Source organism: Emys orbicularis, chromosome 9 (assembly GCF_028017835.1).
Source record: "Emys orbicularis isolate rEmyOrb1 chromosome 9, rEmyOrb1.hap1, whole genome shotgun sequence".
In the NCBI taxonomy this organism is placed as follows: Eukaryota; Metazoa; Chordata; order Testudines; family Emydidae; genus Emys; species Emys orbicularis.
The window spans coordinates 80,439,188-80,463,690 of record NC_088691.1 but is presented as its reverse complement, the minus strand read 5'-3'; the positions used below and the strand labels follow the sequence as shown (position 1 = coordinate 80,463,690).

Sequence of the window (24,503 nt, the reverse complement as noted above, 5' to 3'; positions counted from 1 at the left end):
GCTGGCAGTTGAAGTTAGATAAATTCAGACTAGAAATAAGGCACACATTTTCAAACAGTGAGAATTAACAACTGGAACAATGGACCAAGGTTTGTGGGGGATTCTCCATCAATGGTGATTTTTTAAAATTAGCAGGATGTGTTTTTCTAAGAGATCTGCCCTAGTTCAAACAGGAATTAATTCAGGGAAGGTCTATGGCCTGTGTTATACAGTAGGTCAGACTAGATGATCACAGTGGTCCCTTCTGGCCTTAGAACCTTTGAATCTCTTGCCTTTAGCTGCAACTTCCAAACTTAGGCATTGAGTAAACAGGAGTTTTAGTACAGGGCTAAACAACATAGTTTGTAAATTAACTCACCTTTCACACAGTTTCAAATGCTAGCATATGTGAGAGACAAGGTGGGTGAGGTCCTATCTTTTATTGGACCAACTGCTGCTGGAGACCGAGAGACAAGCTTTTGAGCTTACACAGCGTTCTTCTTCAGGTCTGCTGATTGTGTAAGCTGAAAGCTTGTCTTTCCTACCAACAGAAGTTGGTCCAGTAAAAGATATTACCTCATCCACCCTGTGTCGCTGATATCCTGGGACTAACATGAATATAACATTGCATAGCACAGGTTGGCCAGCTAACAAACAGAATGGGGGGCATGGGGGGGAGGCAGAGAGTGGAATCCTGCAAATAGATTTTACACACGGATCCTCAATGATATTCCACATGGGAGTGGAAATCTCTGTTTGTGAATCTATTTGCAAGATGGAGCCCTGTTGGACAATGGCCAGACCACATCCCAAAGTGATACATGACCAGATTCGGATGAGGGTTTCTGCAGTTAAGATGGAGGTGTAGTAGCTGAGCTAAGTGTGGAGATAATTCCGCAGGCAATGGCCACATTCTGCTTGACTGTAGCCAGTCCTATTAGCCCCTGTTCCCAGGTGCCAAAAATTCACATAATTAAAAAACAAACCAAATTAATTAAAAATGAGAGTTTGGAAGGTCCCGCAGGGGTACAGTTAGGATTTGCCCTTATGTGGGTAACTGGCAAGACATTGTTGGTATTTTTCTTGGGGGCACCAGTGCTGTATAATACCATCAATTTGTAAGTAGAATTTCCCATGGGGTGTGCTACTCAAAAATGATTGGCATGATATGGCTTCATGTCTCCAATGTGTACAACACTGAATGGACAAAATCCTCAACAATTTAATACTTTGCCTCCCTGAATAAATATAATTCTCAGGAAGCAGAAATAACCTTCTTTAGGGAAATAATCTACTTTTAATATTTTGCTTTTATGAAGCGCCTGTGAACTGAAGCTACGCAAATAAGGTGTAAATAAGCTACACAAATCAGGTGTACATTTTGAACCATGAGGGTAATTAACTATTGGAACTTCTGAATTACGGATTCTCCATCACTGGAATTCTTTGATCTAGACTGGATATCTTTCTTAAATATATGCTATAGCTCCACCAGACGTTATGAGCTTTTTGCAGAACTTACTGGGTAAGGATCTCTGGCCTGTGTTATGCAGAAAGTTAGATCAGATGATCAAAACAGTATCTTCTGGCTTTAAAATCTATGAATCTATAAAGTCAGGAACTCAGAAAATGAATGTTCAGTAATGCATGGACAGGTCTGTAAAGGATTGCAAATGTCTGATTTGGATATAATGGACTGTTTCATGGTCTGTATTGCATATGTAATATGGTGTACACTGTAAAATAAAAATATGAGAGCAGACAGAATCTTTTTCATTTAAATAATTCCCCCTTGCACACAAAACAAAACAAATGTAATTTTTAATCTGAAATAGAAAAATATAATTAAGAAAGAGAAGTTTTATTAGGGCAATTTCACTTTATTTTTCCATACAGCAAGGTCAACTATAGCAGTAATAATAAAATAAGCATGGAAACAAATTGCAGCCCAGGACAGAGTACATAATTTGCAGCAACTACAAGCAAAAAGTAAGTCTGTGATTACATAATAGTAAAACCAAGCACATCTGTCCTTTCAGCAGATGAAAGTTGCAGGGTTGCAAGTAAGTGCAACGTTATTAATTAATCAGTGTGAATACTGAATATTCCACATAAAATAATGGCCTAATCATTTTTATTTCCAGCTTTGGCTTATGTAATTACATGGTTTCTTGAGTGCTTTTCATTCAAATGGTAACATTTGATAGGTTTTTGTTTTTCACCTGCTAAAAGAACAGGACCATTACAATAAAAAATAATCACATAACTACAGCTACAGTGTGCTGTTTGGTTTGCCTGTTCATGATTTAATTTTTGTGAAAGTCAATATCTGTTTTGAAGATTTTTGTTTTGTGAACAATAAACCACTGAAATTGTCAGAAACTGCTTTGAATAGAATATATCCTTAATATAGTTGTTGGTTGTTTTTTTTGTTTTTTATTTTTTTTTGTTTTTTATTTTTTTTTTGTTTTTGATACTTTAAACATGCAGTAGTTTTTGAATAATGTACGGAATATTTAATCCATGATTTCACCTTGATGGTTTGAAGTACCTGCTTTTTTTTAATTTTTTTTTTCTTTTTAAGTAATGATTTTCAGGCAGATTTGAACCAGTGGAGCTTTTGTCAGTCATGAGATCTTGGAAGGATGGCATATCTTTCCAGCTGAAAAAATCCTGGCAAACTACAAGCTGTCCACATAAAGCAAAGCAACTTTTTTGAAGGGGTATGGAGTGCTAACTCTGTGCCACTTTTGCAAGCAATTTTGTTCAGCCTGTAATTTTATTAGCCTTAACAAAACTCCTTGTAATTATAGACATTTTTATTCAAAATAAGATCTTACTATTATACAGGTTTCTCTCTTTTTTGACTATATACAGAAGTGCAAAAAGTCAACCTTCTCTCTATACGTTCCCACATGCTAAACTGCAGCATAATCAACCCTCAAGAGTTTGCACACACGCTTTAATTCTTGTTACGTAAACTTTGAGTATTTGGATTATCAACAAAAAGTCCCTTGATCTATTGATTATGCAGCTTATTTATAACAAGGCCTGATATTCAGGGATTTCAAAAAATATTTAAACAATATTTTAACATTTGAAATGGATACAGTAGAAAATAAATTTTATTCTAATATCTAGGATCTAGATTTTCTTATAATAACTAATTACAAACAAAATAAATCATCAAAATATTATTCAATTGTCTGCCAGGATTGTTGCGATAGCAACAACTGAACTTCTTACTTAGCAATGATTATATAATTATAAGATATCCATATAAAAGATCTTTGTTCTTTTAATGAAAACTAGACAAGAACTAACAATGACTGACGTTCTTACATTGTAATATTAAATCAGTAAAATATAAATCATTTAGTTAACAATAATACAAATACTCATGACACTACATGTAAATTCAAAACTGAATATGTTATGAAGAAAAAAACCTACTTTTTAATTTTTTTATTTTTTTTTGTATTTTGAAAAAGTCATCAGTATAGTCTAATAAAACAAAATTCTATAAACTGAAATGGTATTCAACTGGTAATAGAAAATGAAAATGATCTAATAAATGTAAGAAATAAAAACTACATTTTAACAAGAAAAATAAGTAATATTCTGTAATGTAAGTAACTACAATAACATGTGAAGTCATCTATACTTTCTTAACACGATTGAAATTACATTGGTATGGGTTTTAACCCGTAATGTAATAATCTAAGGCTTTAATAGATGTACAGTACAATCAGTAAAATCAACACATCATTCTTATACTAGAAAGCATCTCTCTCAAGCATAAAAACTTGCAGTAAACTTGGAAGTATGGAAAGTTCTATAACTGAACTCACACTTCTTCCACTCCATGCTATACTACCAGTGACCTGGCCCCCACTTCAGCAGTTTGCTGAACAGAGCAAAAATATCCTTTACTAACTGCAACATCCAAACCACAAAAAGGAATTCCTTTGGATGAATCCATTCTTAAAAACTTGAATGCACATCTATTTTTTTATTATTATTATTTTGTAAAGGCTTTCTAAGGCTATAAGCAGTTAATCTGAACCAAAAAAAAAAAAAAAAAATCACAAAACTCACCCAGGTATTTAACCCACCCAATTCTATGCTAATTAACATCTCAGTTTTTTCATATTTTGGTTTATCATGCATCTGATGTCAGTGCTTCTTTCTTCTTTGTTTAGAGTCACTATTTTGAAGTGTGACTTTGATGAAACATTTAAGCAAAAGTGAAATTCATCTCTGCAAAGCATTTATAGTCTTTTGACTTTTGACAGAGGCTATAAATAGAAGCAAAATAAGTTCCTCAAACATTTTTGTTATTGTGTCTCAGAAATGGCTTTTCCCTTTTGTATATTGAGTTATTCAGTATAATATGCATAAATTTTACACTACAATGCCTTAAAATAGTTTATATATATTTATATGTCCAGTATGTGTTACGTTAATCTGTACTGATAGTTTGTTTTTCTGTTGTCTACTTTTATTATAGGTTGAATCGGCCATTTCTGAGACAGCTTTGGTTTTGAAACAGAATGGTGCCTTTGACTGAATAGTACTAACAAAATAAGCAAAAATGTGGCTCTGAAAATAACACTGCAGAAATAATACTCTAATTTGATGTACAGTCTATGGCACTTCATGAGAATCCTTAACAACATGGTACTTAAAGCCATTGATGTGCTTTAAAATATACACAGTTGTGGTTTTGCTTGGCACATTCATCTCTGTCAGATACCTCTCTTACCACTTCTTACAATCTATTACATTAAAAATATTACTCTTAAACAAAAATTACTGTGCATGCACGCTCTCATCTATAATGGCAATTTTAAATACAAGGTGCACCTTTGTTATTTGTAAACCTTGAAAGAAATAAACTTACTTTAAAAAATTATATCTTGGTCTACAGACGTACCAATACATAATAGATTTATGATTACATCATAGTCTGTCTTTTCAAGATGACATATATGATTATGTAGGAAATAGACTATGTATGCATATTTAAATATATAGGCATACCTCTGTGCTAGAAAAGATAGACAATGTTGTAGATTTAGACAATAAGATCACCTCAGCACAAATATCAATTAAATGTACAAAGTATATAGGCAACAGTGTGCAGTGGATTTCCAAGTTGTCATTTCATCTTGTTAACATGCAGTATGTCGATGTCTTACTGCTGAGGGAATTTTTGTGTGTGGCTTGACGGTATATACATTATGGCTAATGCTCGTGTCCTTTTCTCTATCCAAGCACACTGTCCTTTTCTCTTTAGTATGATCTAGAAAGGGAAGCAGGCAGAAAGAAAATGAATTTAGCATTTTCATTCATTTCCTTAAAGCAATCTCAACATGAGGCGAATCGGTCATTGAAGTCAAGAGGAATTTTGCTTACAAAAAGGCTACAGGATTGTCCCTCAAATAATTTCTTCACAGAAAAGTTTTACTTTGCAGACATATTAGACATAATATACATATTGACCATGTATAATAAAATAGTATCCTGTTGCTCTTGAACAGTGGTTCTCAAACTTTTGCATTGGTGACCCCTTTCACACAGCAAGCCTTTGAGTGCAACCCCTCCTTCCAAATTAAAAACACATTTTTTATATTTAACTCTATTATAAATGCTGGAGGAGAAGCGTGGTTTGGGGGTGCAGGCTGACGGCTCGTTTGAGAACCCCATCTCTTGAATTTTATAGCCTCCTCTACCTAGTAAAATCTTAGGATTAACAGTATACCACTCACTTACTGGCTTTGTGTTAGGGGCCATGTCCTGGTCCCACTGGAGTATACGGAGTCAGTAGACGGTATTCCCATTGACTTTGTTGGGACCAAGATTTTTGGGTAACATTTTCAAAAGTGCCTAAGCAACTTAGGAGCCAAAGTCCCAGTGACTTTTAATGAGACATAAACACTTAAGTGCCTGTCGTTTTGAAAATAGAATTTAGGCCATTAAGGGATTAAAATCCATTGAAATCACTGGGAGTTAGGTGCCTGAGGCTTTGGGCCTAAGTCACTTAGGTGCTTTTGAAAATTTGAAAAAATTGGCCTAACAGAATAATAAGGAACTTGTATGATTCCATATATTAAATCAATAGTACATTCTCACCTTAATAAAGCATTCCGTTTTGGCACATCATTTCATTAAGGACATAGCAGAAATAGAAAAGGCCCAGAGAATGGCAATACAAGTAGAAACTGAGAAAGGGGAGGTGGTGTTTTATATCAGGAGAAATTAAATAGATGATATAATTGGGTGAGGAGACAAGTAAGGGGAGAGGAATAACTGGAAGTAGTTTTTAAATGCAATAATAAATTAACCTGTGGAAGTCACTGTTGTAGGATAATGCTAAGGCAAATAGCTTAGTGTGAATTTTTTAAAAAAGGACTGGACTATGACTACAATAATATCTGAAATCACTCCAGCTAGGATAAAAGTTACAAGGGGTATCAATCCTTTTTCTTCAGGATTGATCATCAACTAGTGTCAAGAATAAATTTTCTCCTCCGCTGAAGAAAGATTACAATGAAGGGGCTATGAAAATCATTGATAAAAATGGCAACTAGGTACCTAAATACCACAGAGGATCTTGGCCATAGTGAATGATAAGTTATTTACAGCTCGAACCTGACTAGTAGACAGTACCTCTGTAGTGGGATGGGGGTGGGAGTGAAGTGCTATATTTATTTGCTGCAGCTATTAAGTTAGCCTAGTGTAGTTGGATAAGATACTATATCAGACAGAAACAAAAAAGAACAGCCCAAATCATAAATTTAAACTAGGATTTCATCATAGAAAGATCAGGGGGGAAAAATCGCTACAGGTAAAGTCAAGTAAAAGTCTTTCTTTGTGAAGAAAGGTTAAATTATAAAGATCTGAAACATAATATCTAGGACTGTAGTTCAAGCCAAACATATGCAAGTAGAAATTGAGCTTGTATTCTCAGCATGACCTCTCTCTACTATGTAACCTATTTCACAAAAATACCACACATAATTTATCATAATTTGGCAACCTGCGCTCAAGAGAAGCCACAGGCTGAGTTAGGCTGATGACTAAATTCTCATTCTCAATTACAGAGTCTGGCTTAGCAGACACTGCAATTTAATAGGTCTTTCTAAAGCAACTCTCAGTAAAGAGACTTGTCCCAAATATGGCCCACGGGGCATAAGAGATAGTGGTGCCTCTGTCCAGTCTCAAACAAAACCTAAATTCTCATTTAATAAACTCTGGTTTTATTAATGAGAGTTCATTCCAAAATAATACTATATGAGCCCCATTCTAAGCTTGGCTGGTCCCAGGGTTACTTTCCCCAGCAGGGCAGCAAGATGGCACTAGAAGCTGAAGCCCACTCTAATGAGATGGCAGCATTCTCCAGTTACTTCACCCTGTTAGAAGGTGTTGGAACCTTACAGGGAGCTGCAGGTCAATTATTGCTAAATTACTGGGGCAGACTTGGCTTATCAGACTCCACCTCCTTATACCTGCCATAGTGAGTCAACAGTAATTAACATGGCACTTCCTGCTCCTGCAGGTTTACAATTCCAGCTAACAAAGTGGGGGTATTAGAGCAAATACTGGTGCCCCATCACAGTGAGTGTCAGTGCTAACAACCTGGGGCCTCCCCTCCCCAAAAGGCCTTTCATATACTAGAGGTATGAACAGCATTAATTTAAAGTTGATAACTGCTGTATCTTTTGGAGGGGACAAACACAGGGCAGATAAAAAGAGTTCGCTACATCCTGAGCCCCCTGAAAATGGGAGGCTGATGTTTTAAGAAGCAGATCACATAATTAAGGGTGAAATGCAGAAGGCTGGAAGCAAGATTCTCAACATCACTTAAGCCTAATGGTTGAGGAATGGTCTCCTCACCGTTCAACATTATGAAAAGAGTCTCTGCACAAACTCCAAATACGCTAGCAGAAAGGGTATGGTTGCAGGTGGGATAGGGAAGAGATTATTGATTCCACCATCACGTACATCACCTGCAAAAGTAGAGTGGTGGGAACTCTGGTAAGTATTGTAAATTACAGGCTACTGAGTAGCTGCTGTGCAGAATCTGTGAGATCTGTTTCTGGGAAGAGGGGAGTTCAGCTTTCTGCCTGTTTGACCCTTGGCCTCTGCTGAGAGTGTCAGCAATGGTGATTGTTAATGCCAGATGTGGCAGCCTTGTGATTTTGTTGACTAGGGTAGATTGAAATCACCAACTCATTTCACACACACACACTTGTCAGTTTCTGTAATATTTTTTTAAAAATCATTTCTATATGAATGCTGTGACTGACATGTGCCAGAAGTTGAGTAATGTCAAAGAAACCCATATCAATTCTTTCATAACATTTTTCCATAGCTTTTATTTTTTTAAAATCCAATATGTCCCTGAAAATGCCAAGTTATACACATACACAAAGAGAGTATGAAAACTATGCAAGCAATACATTGTAAACTTACTGTTTGATGACAAAATGTCTACATCTGTGTAACATACTTGTGGCTAGTCAGATGTTCGGCAGATATTATGGGTATCTATAGGTAAAAATGTACACAATGAATAACATGTGCAACAAATCAACCAAGAGAGAGAACATTTTATTAAAGAACATAACAACGGTTCAGAAAAGTGGGGATCAGCTGTGAGGTGATAGACTTTATACTATAAGTTAAAGTAAACTGAAGTGCTAAAGTAGCACCTTAAAACTGAAAAACATTGTGGTAAGTACTGTTTGACCAATGTAAATAAGTATTATTGTTTGTTTAGAAAGTAAGAGAAGTTAAAATCTACAAAAGTTCATGCAGTGCAGTAATTGAGAAGAGCCCTTTTTGTTGGCCTACACAAAGTTTTGTGATTTGGGTATTTCATTTGAAACAATAAACTCTACAGTTAAACAACTTCAGCTCAATTTTGCACAGTGATCATTAACTTTGGGTGTCTCCATTTTTGGGTGCCAAACTTAAGATACCTTGTACACTGTTTTCACAGAGGGTGAAGACCCACAGTTGAGCTGAGCTCAACCTCCTCCCCTATAAAAATGTGGTACAAAGTGTCAAAGTTTGGCACCAAAAAAGGAAGGCACCCCAAACTAGTGAACAATTCTCAAAATGTTGGCCTTTGTCAATAGAATTTGCAATGGCTCCTAAAGTTTATCAACTCATTTTCCATAGTATTTTTTTTAAATTAAAACCACAAGATAATATTTAGAAGTAGCAAAGAAGCACACAAGTCAACCATCTCTCTGGAGCTCGATCCTGCAAGCCTCCAATGGGTGGCACATAGATTGAAGTCAGTGGGAGTGCAAGTACACAGGCCTTGCAGAATAGGGCCATCAATGAGGGAAAACAGTATTGTGTTTTCATCGAATTACAAATGTTAAAGGAAATATACATAAACTTTCATCACAAACAGGACTGGGAAGTGGAAAGACGCATTTATGTATAGAAAAACAAGCCCTGCAATATGATGTGATACTGATTTTTTCAAGGTTAACAGCTATTTACAGTCATACAAGTTATATTTCCCATCAGCTAATAAGTTTGATACATAAACCTGCAAAAGAAAGGGAGGGTGGAAATATTTCTCTAAAACAAATTCAATGTTTTTAGTGGTTGGTTTTTTTTTTTTCCACCTCTAATGCCCTCTCTTTACCTGTCATCTTTATACAGTTTTACAGCATTGCCAACTTGCACAGAAATGTGCTCCAAGCATAATGAAGCTTCTCATACCATTTTGTCTACTGCTGCAGGAGAAGATGTTGCACCCAACTGTGTAGAAGCATCAGGGATAGTGCTGTCGAAACATACCAAGGACCTTCAACACCAGTCAATGAAGATGAAGGGCCAGATCTTAAGACCTTCCGCATGCATGCGCATTGCATTGTGTGGCATTAAACAATTTCAGCATTGCTTACATACTATATACATATATTAATTATATATGTATATATTGAGGTTTGGCTGCAATACTTTACTGAAGTGTGTTATGAGGGTCTAGGGAGGATATGCATGAAATGGTCAGATTCTGCAACAGAAAGTTTCCCTACAATCTCTTTGGACAAATGCGTGGTACCTCACATAGAGAACAGGCATTTTGTGGTTTTGCTCACGCCAGCAATTCTTAGGGGTATGCAGGCTATACAATCAACATTATTTGAATTGTGCAGTAAATGACTCATGCTGTTAAGATATGTCTGACATACAGTAGATTTATTTGGCTGACACTTATTTACAAGAATGATAACTTCTCCATGAGTATTCCTGGATATTAAATTATTCTTATTCTGGGCTAAATCTGTGAGAGACTTAGTTACTCACCGAAAAACAAAATTAAGCCTTTTTTTCCTCTAGCAAAAAGAGGTATGTGGTGAGAAATTACATTCAGCTTCTGTGAAAACTGACCAGATTATTGTTTGGGTTTTTTAAATATCTAAATAACACAAGGGAATCTGATGTGCACACTTATAAATCATTATACCAGTGTGATTTTCAGGTATGATGGCTAAGATGCCAATTACTGCATATGCCACCAAAGAGTTTACAGTTGGCTTAGCAAAAAAGGTGGTGCATAGCAAGCAACAGGATACTCCAGGTCAAATACTAAGGCTCGGGGCCTGACCCCGTAAGCGGCTCAGAGCTCTCAACTCTCAATGAAAAATGTACAGCGCTCAACACTTTGCAGGAACAGGTTCCTGATTTCTAGAACTAGCATCCTATTTTACAAGTGCAGTTGCCTGCAGGTGCAACAGATTTCAGGCACAAGTACTACTGTCCAGAGCTCCGACAACTTGATTGGATTTTTAAAAAGTGCTCAGAGTTTAATTGAAGCAGAGTTAGGTCAAAGGTAAGCACTTTTGAAAATCCTGGCCTTAAATACTAGCATTTACTCCTGCAATTAATTGTGAATGCAAAACATCCCCCACAAAATTGGAAACTGAGTTAAGGACATTTTTAAAAACAAACAAAAAAAACGTAAAGGCATTTGTGGGCCTCCCAATGAATTGATTGAGAGCACGACTTGCATTTTAGCACAGAATTTGGTGCTATGTTTTTAGCACAATGATAATGTGCCCGAATTCTAAATTTGCAGTATGACTTATAAAATTTATTTCTGGGTAGATTTAAATAAAAGAGAAAGGAAATGGTCTTTAGAATGTTTTTATTCTTTACATTTAATGTTCCAACTATGATGTAGTATAAAACAACTGAATTTTTAACAATCTATTGAGCTAAAACACTAGGCCAAATTCCATCCTCATTTATGTAAGTGCAGTTTCCATTGGAGTAAATGGGAGATGCACCCATGTAAATGTGGCCCACAACATTTATCTTTACAGCGTTGTTTGTGGCAGTGCAAGGAGAAGTTTAACTTGTTAAGCATTTATTTTCATCCTTATTTTATGCATCAACATTCATGGTGGTAGTTTAGAAAGAGTTTAGTCAGGTTTATAATGGCCATTCAGTTAGTTAAAGTTTGTCCATTATAAAATTAATGAGGCCTCTCCTAACTAATTCACAAGTTGAGACAAAGATTTACAAGTGTGCCTCTGGGTGGCGTAAGCACAAATGTTTTTGTTTTGTTTTTTGAAGAGATTCAGAACATGTCCAGACTCTTAAATTCCTGATCCTGTAATCCCTCCACGCACAGCTTCCACTGGCTTTGACCAGAGTTTTGCATGCAAAAGAACTGTAGGCTTTATGTGCACAGAAAAATTGGATTCTGTGTACTATGCCTGTCTCTTTAGATCTATGAAAAGATAAATAAGCTACATGGCCTATGAAATGTCAAGATTGCATCAGAAAGTCTCATGTAAAATATTTTTAGCATCAGAAAAGGAGCTGTAGCACCTTCTGAGCCTGGACAAAAGCTTACTAAGCTATGCTACAGCTCTTAGAGAGAATGTGTAGGCCAACAAGAAGTAAAATCAGAACCCCCATGCTCAGGAAAAGCACCAATTTCAAGTTGTTTTTAAGGAACAAAGCTGTAAATTAGCAAACCTGGTTGGCTGTGGCTGTTGCAGCGAAGGGGACACTTGTGGCAGATGTTGTTGCTGCAGACACAGTGGCTGGCGTAGCACCGTGCACCATGGGAACTTTCGGAAGGATAATCATATAAGCCAACATACAGAAGAGTGTAGCAGTATGGGAACCATGACAACATGTGATAGAATAATTGAGCATGGTATTTATCATAGCAATAAGCCATGTGACGAGACATCATTGCCAGCGAGTGACATGCAATCACAGTGCAAAGCAGGACAACATTCCAGGGAGAAGGGGAGAAAGGGAAATGAAAGAGGAAAAAAAGGGAAAAATGCTTGTTACCATCAAATCAAGAAAATCAACACAAACAAGTTCAATTGTTTCAATATGAAATCAACCAAAGTATTTTAAAATGTCCTTATGTTTACATTTTTATGTCTAAACAAAAACACAAACAAGAAAATCCAATCCAAGTATCTACCACACAAAAATTAATCAGTTTGAATGAAAGTATATTTTATATTACTATAGTAAGATACAGTATGTTACTTAATACAAGATAGTTTCTAAACACAAACTCATAGTCCAATCAAAATCCACCAAGGAAAAATGTGCAATTCAGAACACTACTATCCAACTTCTAGGTGTCCATGTCAATTAAATAAAACAACTGCATTTAATTGACAGGTGTTAGTGCAGAGGGTGTGATGGGGGTGGGGGGAATGGATTGGCACAAGAGCTGTAAGTTAAAACCTAGCAGTGGATTTTGAGGGTCTGTGAGCTGCACCACAGGTTTAAGATAATCAAGAAACAAAGCTGGCACCTACCAACACTTGTAGCGGGTGTCATGCACAATATTGAGCCTGCCCATCATGCATTGCAACAGGAAGGTGGATTTGAAAAGGGAAAAGAATTAAAACAACCCATCACACGTGTAATTAGAAAATTTCATTTGAACAAAGAAGAAAAATTGTTATTATGGGAACAGTGGCATGTAACTGTCAGCACAATCAAATCATACAATAGCACAGTGATCAATTAGAACTAGTCTTAAGTGAAGAAAAAAGCTGATTGAACTGTGTGCTGGTACATTTTGTTTGCCTTTATTTCTATATAGTTTCATTTGTCTATAAAATATTACTAGAAAAGGTCTCGAGGCTTATTTCAAAATTCTGTTTTAATCTCATTCATTTTTTATCTTTCTGACAAACTTCGTTAGCATAAAAATAAATGTGTATTTCTTTTAATCTATATTTTATTAAGATTAGAGGAAATGATCAAACATGTTATTTATCTTTAACACTCTCAGGGTAAACCAACACCCAAAATTATGTTAATCCTAGCACTAAGATTATATGGAGATATGCAGGATAATAAAGAATGAAGGAGTGGGATTGTTTCACCCGTTCTCCAATCCATATGCACAGGGGATCCTCCACACTGAGTTCTCCCTGCCTAAACCCGTCAGTCTCTGATGCTGCTGAGGAAGGAAGCAGAGAGTGCGCAGGTTGAGAGTTGGAGCAGGCTAAGGGAAACGTTCTCTTTTCTGCAGCTGTCCCAGGAAGAGATGGGGCCAGGGACAGTTGTGGGGGGCCTGCCAGGGGCCAGAGCTGGTGTGGAAGGGCAGGGAATCTGTGCAGATGGCCCTGCCCCCCAGCAGTTCTTCTGAGTATCCACCACATTTGTAGCAGGCCAGCTGAATAATAGGGGAGAAGGACTACATGAGGGGATGGATCCGCATGGAGTTTCCACTCAGGGCTACCTTGTGTGGGTTTTCCCATAGGAAGGGATGGTTCGACCCACGGTTAGTCTTGTGTCCTTTATTCCTCCAACCCCTCTAGAGGAATCTCATGTGTCTTGGTACTGCATAGGTGTTAGGACTAGGATTGTGTGAAGAAATGGTTTCTCAGTTCACTGGCAGTTCCAAAAAATAAAAAAATAATTCATCTTGGGTCCAATGACATGCTTTGTTTGAAATGAAGCATTTTATTTTGATTTTGAGCTTTTAAACAAACATTTTGATTTTTTCTTTTTTAACAACTGAAACAATTTGGCAAATTCATGAAATGTTTTGGTCAACCCGAATCTGCATTTTTTGCTAAATTTTTGCCCAGCTGTAGTAAGGGCAGTGGTAATTTTGCATACAGTATTATTTACAATATGTAGACACTGTGGGGTAAGCTGAAGATGAAGTGTCAGCTTTAACTCTGATTTTCCTCACATTATTTATTTTGTATTTTAAATATAGGATAAAAAGTGCAGGTCTCCCACATAGCCCCCAGCACAAGCTAAGCATACTTGACTGGCACTGTTTCTACACTGAAGAACACACTTTTACTGACCATATGTTGTTGGGTCTGTGGGCCCATTGACCTTAGTAGAACATCAACAGTACTTAGATAATTGTTCAGTTGAGAAAGAATCTTGTAGCCTGTCACTCTCTTTGTGCTATATAAATACATCTCTATCCCGATATAACGCTGTTCTCGGGAGCCAAAAAATCTTACTGCATTATAGGTGAAACCGCGGTATATCGAACTTGCTTTGATCCGCCAGAGTGCGCAGCCCCTCCCCCCCCCCCCGGAGTGCTGCTTTACCGCGTTATATCCGAATTTGTGTTATATCGGGTCGCATTATATCGGGGTAGAGGTATAATAATTAATTAATAAGAAATGAATTCTCCAAAGAGACATCAATGTCAATAGAAGCACTGCATTTTTAGGCATGCCCAACTGCCAGTTTTCAAATTCCAGTACTTTGGCAATCTCATTTACTTTAGCTAGCTCCATATTGAGAAATCAGTATTTGCATGTTTTTTGTTTCCTACCTGAAGCTTAAAAATTATAGCATTATAAACAAAGGGCCCAATTCTTCATGTTCCATCATACTGAAAGTTTTTTAAAAAGACTTTCTTCCCTATTTAATCATATTGTTAAGATAAATTTACTCTGATATGAATTAAAATAAATTAAATAATGAAGTCCTGAAAATGGCCATCATATGAAACTGGAAACAGACTCTGAATGACACTGTCTGTAGGAGCTATACTATTACCTTAGAGCAACAAGGTGGGTGAGGTAATATCTTTTATTGGACCAACTTCTGTTGGTGGGAGAGACACAGGCTTTCGAGCTGACACAGAGCTCTTCTTCAGCTCTGCGTAAGCTCACAAGCTTGTCTCTGTCACCAACAGAAGTTGGTCCAGTAAAATAAATTACCTCACCCACCTTGTCTGTAATGTCCTGGGACCAACACGGCTACAACACCACTGCACACTATTACCTGGATACAATATGGCAATAACAAAAGGAAAGTATTGTGCCTGAATGGTGATGCATGTTATCTTCCTAGCTTGTGCTATGTGGTGCATAGATTTATAAGCCATGTTGCACCGGCTTGCACAATGCCAAAGCCATGGTCTTTTGGAGAAATAAAATAGTTATTAATATAATTAATGCTGGGGGATAAGATGGAAGTTAATGCCTGTTATTACTAGAAGACACATTTAAGGTTATTGGAGAAATGGCATCATTAATCCTTCTAATTATTTTATTCTTTCTATTAAACAAAAAAGAATGTAATTATTCATGAAAGATCTTTAAAAGGAGGGCTATTTAAAGGAAAGGCCTCATCCTGCTTGCTTTACTCACAGGTGAATTGCTACTGAAGTCAATGGAACTACTTGTGGGAGTGAATATGTGGCCAAATATTTGGCCCTGCACTACAAACTATGTGCTAAACACATTGCTCTCAATTACACCCACACAACCTCCATGATGTCAATGAGGTTGCATGAGTATAACTGAAAGCTGTGCCACTCTATGTTATTAGACATGTACAAATGCCCTATTTATTATGTTTTACATATTTTATTATACCTAGTATATTACATCATTCCATGCATAATTAAGTCTACATGCTGAAAACAAGAGTTAGCTTTTTGTAATGATTCTCTGAAATATATCTGTAAAGCTTTCACCTTAAATTTTAGTTTGAGTTATCATCATCATTAATGTTATAACCAGTACACACAGTTTTGAGAGGGGTTTGCAGCAAATGAACATAAGGCAGCAATGAAAATACTAGCTAGGGTGCAATAACTTGCAAATATGAAGACATAATGCAGTAGGACCCACTTGCCAATAATAAAAATCATTTTTGCTATGACCTTAATATTAATCTTGACTTCAAAAGCTTTGATTTACTAATAAGAATGTATAAATAGTGAATTTGCTAGTTCAAATGTTCCTTGGCTTTGCAGCACAAGGCAGCATTTGATTTCAATCATGTGTTAATTTAACTGATTATAATTTCTCAGATAAATTATGTCTAGAGAGAATACAGTAATTTTGATGAATACTCTGTTTTCACTGGGATTTTAAGCAGTTCCTTTTCCTCATTATATATATTTCCTACTCCTGATTTGCTGTTTCACCCACTTTTTTATTCAATTAAATCTAGAAAGCACCACATAGACCAGATTATCAGTAGAGAACACGAGTGCTTCAATCCGAATGAAGAATTAGTGTTACAGAGCCTGATCCTGCTCCCATTAATATTTCAAGGGGAGCAAAATTAGTTCCCAGAGGAGGAGGAATAGGGGGGTTTGCGGTACTGCTATCCTTACTTTTGCGCTGCTGCTGGCAGTGGCACTGCCTTCAGAGCTGGGCAGCTGGAGAGCGGTGGCTGCTGGCTGGGAGCCCAGCTCTGAAGGCAGAGCCACCGCCAGCATCAGCACAGAAATAAGGATGGCATGATATGGTATTACCACCCTTACTTCTTCACTTCTGCTGGCGGGCTACCAGCTGCCGCTCTCCTGCCTCCGCAATTGCAAACGGTGGCAATACTGTGGCCCCCTTAAAATAACCTTGCGACCCCCCTCCCCCCCTGCAACTCCCTTTTGGGTTAGGACCCCCAATTTGAGAAAACTGGTCTCCCCCATGAAATCTGTATAGTGTAGGGTAAAAGCACACAAAAGACCAGATTTCACGGTTTGTGATGCGTTTTTCATGGCTGTGAATTTGGTAGGGCCCTAATTATTACAGCTGGATTCTGGCCTATTGCACTTTAAACAGGTACAGATTAAGGACTAGATTGTGAGTTGCTCTGTGCCTAAGTGAAAGTGAGGGAGCACCAGGAACCTTCACCCTCTTGTTCTTTTCACAGGGAGCATCACCACTGCTCCTTATTAGTACCACTGGTGTCAACTACTGACAAAAGGCTGGAGAGCAATAAGATCTTGGCCTCATCCTTCACACTGGCCAGGCCTGAGGGGAAGCATGTGCGGCACCTGTTTAAAGGGTGGCAGAGCTGCCATTCCAGCATGCACTTTCCAAAGCCTGTGAAGGTAGGGGTAGTTATCTGTGTGAGACACAAGGGATGTATGCTAAAATGCTCTGATCGCACCCCCAACAGACCCTGTCCCACAGGAGTCTGGGCGCAGCTCTAACCATGACAGGGCTTGGAGGCACCTGGAGATTTAGGTACTACATGTATCCCCTTTTTTCCCTCCATGCACCTTTCCATGCAAGACAGCTGAATCTGAGCTCTAGAATGTGGAGGGGATGTCTAGGTATGTTTGAAACACAAATCCAACATTGTTGCCGAATATGAAATTCAGCCCAGATGAGAGGGCCCATCTAAGGGCCTCCAGACCACATACATCCTTAATGTACAAGTCCTGGGGAGAGTCTTGCCCTCTGGGGCCTCTTCTCTCTGGTGAATTTCATCAAGAAATTAAAAAAAAAACCCAGTCATTACTCTTTGGGGCATGATCCTGAATGGTGCTGAGCCCCTTCGACTCCCATTAAATCTTGAAATGTGGCAAGTGCCTTTTGGGAGGTGCCGGGCATCTCTCAACTCCATGTGAAGTCAAGACAATGGGCTTGAGAGCATTCAACACCTCTCAGGACTGGGACTGTTGTGTGAACCTCCCAAAAATATGCTGTAAGTTCCCTTCCTGGTTCCGTTGGAAATTGATTGAAAAGTACTATTTCCACAGCTGTGCTTACCTCACTAATGATAATGATGCACAAACAAGAATTAAACTAATTTTAACTCCATAAAAACTGGGGGCCAAAAAGAAAAGCAAAAAGTGTTATTTTAGTGGGAAATAATGTTGTTTTAAAGTTTCTGTGAAGGCATCAGATCAATGGAAAACTAAAAAGGGTGCTAGTCTGCCCCTTAATGGTAATTTTTATTAAAAAAATGAAAAGCAGAATTGGTACAATAGCCTGTGCAGGCTAAATCCTGAAACTGTTAGCCTGTCCCCTCTGAATGCAGATTCCAGAGTCCCAATGGAGTTTCAGTGAGTCCTGAAGTTCTTACTTAGGCCAAATGCCCACTGACTTCAATATGAAGTTGCCTGAGCAAGGACCGAGAAAGGCCCCATTTAATTACTGACATTCCCTGTCAGTTATGTGATGCAATTGCATTTTTATTTATACAAATGACATTAATGATCCTGATGGTAATGGGCCCGATTCTGTGGGGGCTGAAAGTGCCAAGGTGCCAAACCCCCATTGATTTAAGGGAAGCTGAGGGGCTCCTTACCAGAGATGCACAGCACTAACCAAGATCAGGGGAGCTTTTAAAATATGTAAAGCCTGCAGGATGGACTGTGATTGTCTACTATGTAAATATATTTTAAATGTCTCTTTTAAATATGTGCATTAGAGGCCTAATCCAAAGACCACTGGAATCAATGTCTTTCCCGGTCTTTCCATTGACTTCAATGGGCTTTGAATCAGACCCTAGATGTCAAATGGGCTTCAGTGGCTCCAGAGAAGTTATACCTCATGTCAAGTAGCTGGTCCATATATGTAGATTACATGTATACATGTTGATTGAATGACAGACCACACCACCAAAAATGGAGCGGTAAGAGTCAATCATGCTGATGTGGCTGAAACACGTCAAAATGGTTAGGAAATGATTTTTCTGTTTCTGATAGCCAGTGTTCTCATTTTTGTTACCTACATTTTTTAAAATGCCAGTTCTTTGCAGTTAAAATTTGACTTTCACAATTTAACTAAAAAAATTATAGCAGAGTTTTAAACAAAGTGGAAATATGGATTTTTATGAAGCAAGTAGTGATACAAACTTATGATAGATCCAATCCTGCAGACTTTATGCAACAAAAATTGACTGCAGCGAGATTTCTTTAGAAGTAATGAGTGCAGGTTTGGGCTCTGCAACAATCAAACTAAAATATTAGGTATCATTTTATCATTCTTGACTAAAAACAACTGAGGGTTCTATCTTGCTCACATTGAAATTAATAGAAAATGTTTGGTGTCTGATCCCCTGATTTCTTTTATAGGTACACTTTCAGTGTGCTTCCATATTAGTTTAGCTGTAATGCCATCTAACTGCATTTCATGATCACTAAGTAAAATTCAAAACCTCACCCTTTACAAAGTGATATGGTTCAGAAGTACTGTTGCTAAATAAGTTAAGGCAAAGGGGTCTTACAGCAAAAAGGAATAATACAAAATAGCTCAATAGATGTGTAATAAAGTATTAATTAGGAAAAAGAGAAAGAAGAGAACAGATTTCAGAATCTGTTTTGAAATGATAGATCATGTGCTTCCAAAATATTGATTTTCATATTAGATTGGAGAACATCTACCCAGCTTCCAAGACAAGCATACACAGAAACAGCATTCTACAAGATCCCTACCTGATCACGAACACCTTAATTCCTAGACTTCCTTTCGTCAGTCTAAGCAAAAACCATCCTACTACAACTGTGCGTATATCAATGACTATCAATACAGATACCTTTAGAAGTTTATTACAAATGCTGAGCACTAATTTTGTGGCATACTTTGCTCTACAAAAACTAAAGAGATACTTACCTGGTGGGAGGAAGGCTGCATGCTGTTGTAACTGCATGTTGGCAAGAGCTTGTTGGTATTGGAAAATACCAGTATTAAAGACTGCGGTGGCACCATTGGTTTTTTCAAGCGCAGGCCTCTTTGGTAATGGGGGAAGTACAGCTTGAGGAATTCCCTGAACGGTGGATGAGTATAAAAAAAATAAAGTCCAGTCCGAAAAAAGAAAAAGAAAAAGAAAAATCAGTAGAAGGCAAAAAAGAGTCAGGCAGCACCATGTTTATCCATGAGCAAGCAAGCACCAGAGCAGACTTAACTACCAAGTAAAAGGCAAGGTAATAGCTTTAAAAGGAAGCATTACTTTAGTCTAACAATAAAGTAGTATAAGTAAATGTATTGGAGCTCTATATTATAGTAATGTGCTAAAATATTGTATAAAGCTTCAGGTTTTCAGTAAGAAGCAACAATATTGGGAAAAAAGAAAGCTGCACTGCTAGCTCCATGAGGATTGACAAATAAAAGCAATGTTAATAGTAATCTCACAGAGTGAATGAAACAGATAAGATAATATTAAAAATTATACCCACAGTTCCCAAAGTCTAACTAGACATGCAAAAATGTACCAAAGCATGCTGGTACTTTAACATTGCATTACAAATGTTAAATCTACATAAGAATATCACTAAGCCATGCCAAGCAAACAGATACATAAAAATACAGTAATAAATACTTTTTTAATGTCCTCAAAGTACTTCATTTACAACATTCTAAAAGGTGGGTAAACTGAATGTGGGCTGCTGCGCTTTAGGAACATTTGTTTGGCATATACATTTATGTGTATATTGTATTCTTTCCCACTAATTGGAACAGGAAACCACACTCAGTTTTCCATTGTATTTCAATATTTTACAAATTAATAAAAAAAAAAGTGTATCTACAATAAAGCTACATGCCAAGCTAAAAGGTGAAAGGTCATAGTACCAGGTCAAAGGTTGCCTCGAGGGGTCGCTTCAGTGATTTGACAGCCGACTGAGTCTTAATTAGCAGGCAGCGAGCACATGATGGCAATGGGCCAGTGGGGTTCAAGCGCATTAACATAAACAGCAAGCAGAGGTGCATCATGGGGGCAGCAGTGCATTTTTGGGTAGGTGAGAAAAAACAAATAAAAAACAAATCATCGGAATGCCATATACAACGAATAACAAGACTAAGCATGCACAATAAAGGCACTACTAAGTTGTTATTGTGAGGATACAACCTCTATGTAGTTAATTACAAACAAGATAATCTAACAGAAAAGAGTGAAAGGAGAGAGAAAGAGAGTCTGCCTTCTGTATTTTTGCTCAAGTATCCATAAACAAACATAGAAAAAGGCCTCTCTCATGTTTATTGTACTATGCTATGGATATCAAACCATGTTTTACATGAAGTAGTATTTTAATGGTCACATCATGTAGTTATGTAAAAATATAGGACAATATTAACAGCTAAGCAAAGAACAAAGACTGGACCCATTAAAATCAGTTTTAGATCACATTAAAAATTTACTTTAAGAATACATTTTAGCAAATAGCCTGTTTGTATTAATTTCTAATACCTTCAAATGTTTTCCTACTCCATGTAATTGCCATATTCAAGCATCCCTAATTGTGCAATTATTCATCCACACCATAATATTTAAGATGAACAAAATATGATTAAATCTCCCTCAAATAATGTTACAGTCTATTTGCTTGAAAACCTACTCTTAAGTAGTTTCAGATCTTATTTTTAAATTAAGTAATTTTAAAGCATATTACTGGTGGTAAAAAAAACCCCCAAGATTAAAGAAGAGGAAAACGAAGTTTAGTGTAGAAACAGGAATACCATTAATGGTAATTTATATGGATATACTTAAAGACAGAAATAATGTTCCCTATAAATGGAGATTTATAGCAATATACACACACACACACACACACACTATCTATATCTATCTATATAAATAGATAGATACATATTTTGAGTCTACATATAAGTACACACATGTATGTATACATACACACACACGCACACACACACACACACCCCTGTATACATCACCTGCCAAAAATTAGTAAAATATTTTAAGTCTGAAACTATTTAAGAGTAGATCTGGCATCACATGCTCTAAAAGCTCATTACACTGTGTAGTGAATGGGATACCTGAACAAACATATTTTCAGCAAGAATAGTTAATAAATTAATCATTTTTTATCATCAATGTTACATTTTGAAGGTGTCTTCTGGACTCACCATGGCAGCTGCAGTAGCTGCTGCTTGGGCAGCTGCAGCTTGGTTGACCTGGTACTGGGCAGCCTTGATCTTGGCTTGCAAATGTGCAGGAGGGTGAAAATATTTGCACTTTTCCCGTGAACACCTCCCTTTGATGTAATCCATGCAGACAGTAACTGTGTTGTCGTTGGTATCGATCATTGCACTGTCAGCAGGATGAGCAAACCGGCAATCATTTTCTCCTCTATTACAATTGCCACGCTGATACTCTCGACATACCTGCAGCATCATTAAATGAAAACCAGTTAATGTGCCTGGGTATCACACAACATTGTTGACTTGAGAAAAGTGATCACAGAGAAGGTGTAAAATATAGTCGGCATTCTCAGGGAACTCTTTCAAAAACAAAAACTGGTAGCGCAAAGCGGCCTTGAAGTTTGGCATATTGAACTCACTTTAGAGGTCCCTTTATACTGCCAATGTGGTATAAAAGAGTCTGAGTAAAGGTGAATCAAGCCCAGAGAGTCCAAATCCATTGATTTCTATAATTGGCTACATTTGGTCCAATTCATCAACGTGTACTAGTTTTGAAAAAATGTGTTTATGACGTTAATCTTGAATGATAATTGAAACAATAAGCCAACTACTTCACTGTAAAACACATTTCTAAAGTGAACTATTTGTTAAGGATTGTTTTATTAAGCTAAACATGTACAATTATTGTCAAAATGACCTTCCTAATCCTTTGAGAGCAATCCCACAAGCTACATTTTTGGCTTCAATGCATTACATACTATTACCTCTATCATTTATATATATTTACATAGAGCTATGTCAGCAATGAGCATCAATAGAAATACAGCATTTAATGAAGTCTCTCAGCTATTCCATCCTTTTAACACAAGAGGGCAACTGAAAACACACAACAACCTATAGTCTGTTTTTTCTGAACCTCCCTCATGTTCCACAGTCTTTCAGCTAACCAACCCCCTTTTTTATCCCATGTAGGATTAAGAGTAGGTAGGTAATCATTAGAAAAAACAATACAGGTGCAACCAAAGCATTCAGAGGTCTCGCCGACAATCAAAACAAAAGCTTAAAGAACCAGAAATCCAGATATTCCTTTTGGCACAGGAGAACGGACACCCTAACTAGTTGTTCCAATTACAAAAACTTCCATTGGATGCCAAAAACTACGAAAATCCCTCACTGGATGTACAACCCCCACTAATAGAACAGTAACTTCTCTAAGTGGTAACCTCCTCTCATTTATTGCATCAAAACGTTGGGCTTATTTCTCACTAACTTTGCAAATCCTAAATTTAAGGGAACTACATTCAAACTTTAGTTTTATTGTCAGCTCTTTACAAATCATGACCAATAATAATCACAGCAATGAGTTTTACCTATTAACTTCCAAAAGGCTTTAGAAAATGCAAAGGTTCACAAGCAGGTAAACTTGCACACTGAACGAAACTAATATAACAGATAAAATTTTCTTATAAGGTGGGTGCCAACGAGTTTGGAACATTAGCATTTCCTGAGGAAGTCTGGTTCTGATCCTTACAACAACGCAAATAGTGTTCTTTGGTTTTCATCTACACTAGCTCTCCGGCTACACTTCAACTCTCTGTACTCCTTAAAACCTCAATCAGATGACATCTAAGACTCATACCTACAGCTCATGAAACTGAGCAAGTGGCTCTATTAGAGGGTGATAGCAGCACTATTGTGAGTTTGCCAGCTCGGAGCATACATTTTGTCTGGCCATGGTCGCAGAGGTATTTGGAAAGTCCTCCATTTGGGGGCAGATTTGCCCATCCATGCATCTCGCATATTTCCATAGTCAAGGCCACAAATGAGACTCTCTTTATCTTTATGTTCATATTTAGGCGGTTATTCTACCAAAGTGATGCTGTCAGGCCATATCTAATAGTTTCCCTTTGTTTGCTTCTTTACACTGAGTAGCGACTTTACCAACCTACAGCACGTTTTAAATGTAAAAAATACTGTATTTTTTCACTGTGACAGCTATGCTAGATCTCCCAGGTACCTATGCCCTTAAAATCTACAATGATCTCTGGGTTACATTTTTCTGGCAATAAAAAACACTGTGTCATGAGAAAATTCTCTTTCTCTCTCAGATAAGAAGCAGCAGCTCAAAGGAGTCCGATGCATCAATTCAGCCAGATCTGCAATGTTTGGATAAATTTTGAAATGATCCACACTGAAACCAAACAAACTTTTTTGAAATTCAGAAAAGTTCAGTCAACTCTTTCCTTACTTTTCCCTTTTCTGTTTCATGTTCTTTTCTACTTCCTGATTTCTGCCAGGCCCAGAAGCAGAAATACAGAGAGGGGCAGGCTTCTACTCAAGGTATTTTCAGCTAAATGTATGATATATTGGAAATCTCCTGGGAAAATTTAATCTCATGAA

At 37.2% G+C, this 24,503-nt stretch overlaps 1 protein-coding gene across 7 annotated transcripts in view; it reads right to left on the bottom strand.

Moving 5' to 3' along the window:
* Positions 1–1,838: 1,838 nt before the first annotated feature.
* Positions 1,839–24,503, bottom strand: part of MBNL1 (muscleblind like splicing regulator 1) — a 194,375-nt gene continuing 171,710 nt past the window's right edge. For all 7 annotated transcript variants that reach the window (XM_065410401.1, XM_065410400.1, XM_065410403.1 and 4 more), the window contains 6 exons: positions 22,089–22,346; positions 19,839–19,992; positions 12,807–12,842; positions 11,995–12,089; positions 8,458–8,532; positions 1,839–5,284 (listed from right to left, as the gene is read on the bottom strand). In XM_065410401.1, coding sequence (XP_065266473.1) covers positions 8,476–8,532; positions 11,995–12,089; positions 12,807–12,842; positions 19,839–19,992; positions 22,089–22,346 — 600 coding nt within the window. In that variant the 3' untranslated portion in view covers positions 1,839–5,284; positions 8,458–8,475. The remainder of the gene's footprint in view (positions 5,285–8,457; positions 8,533–11,994; positions 12,090–12,806; positions 12,843–19,838; positions 19,993–22,088; positions 22,347–24,503) is intronic.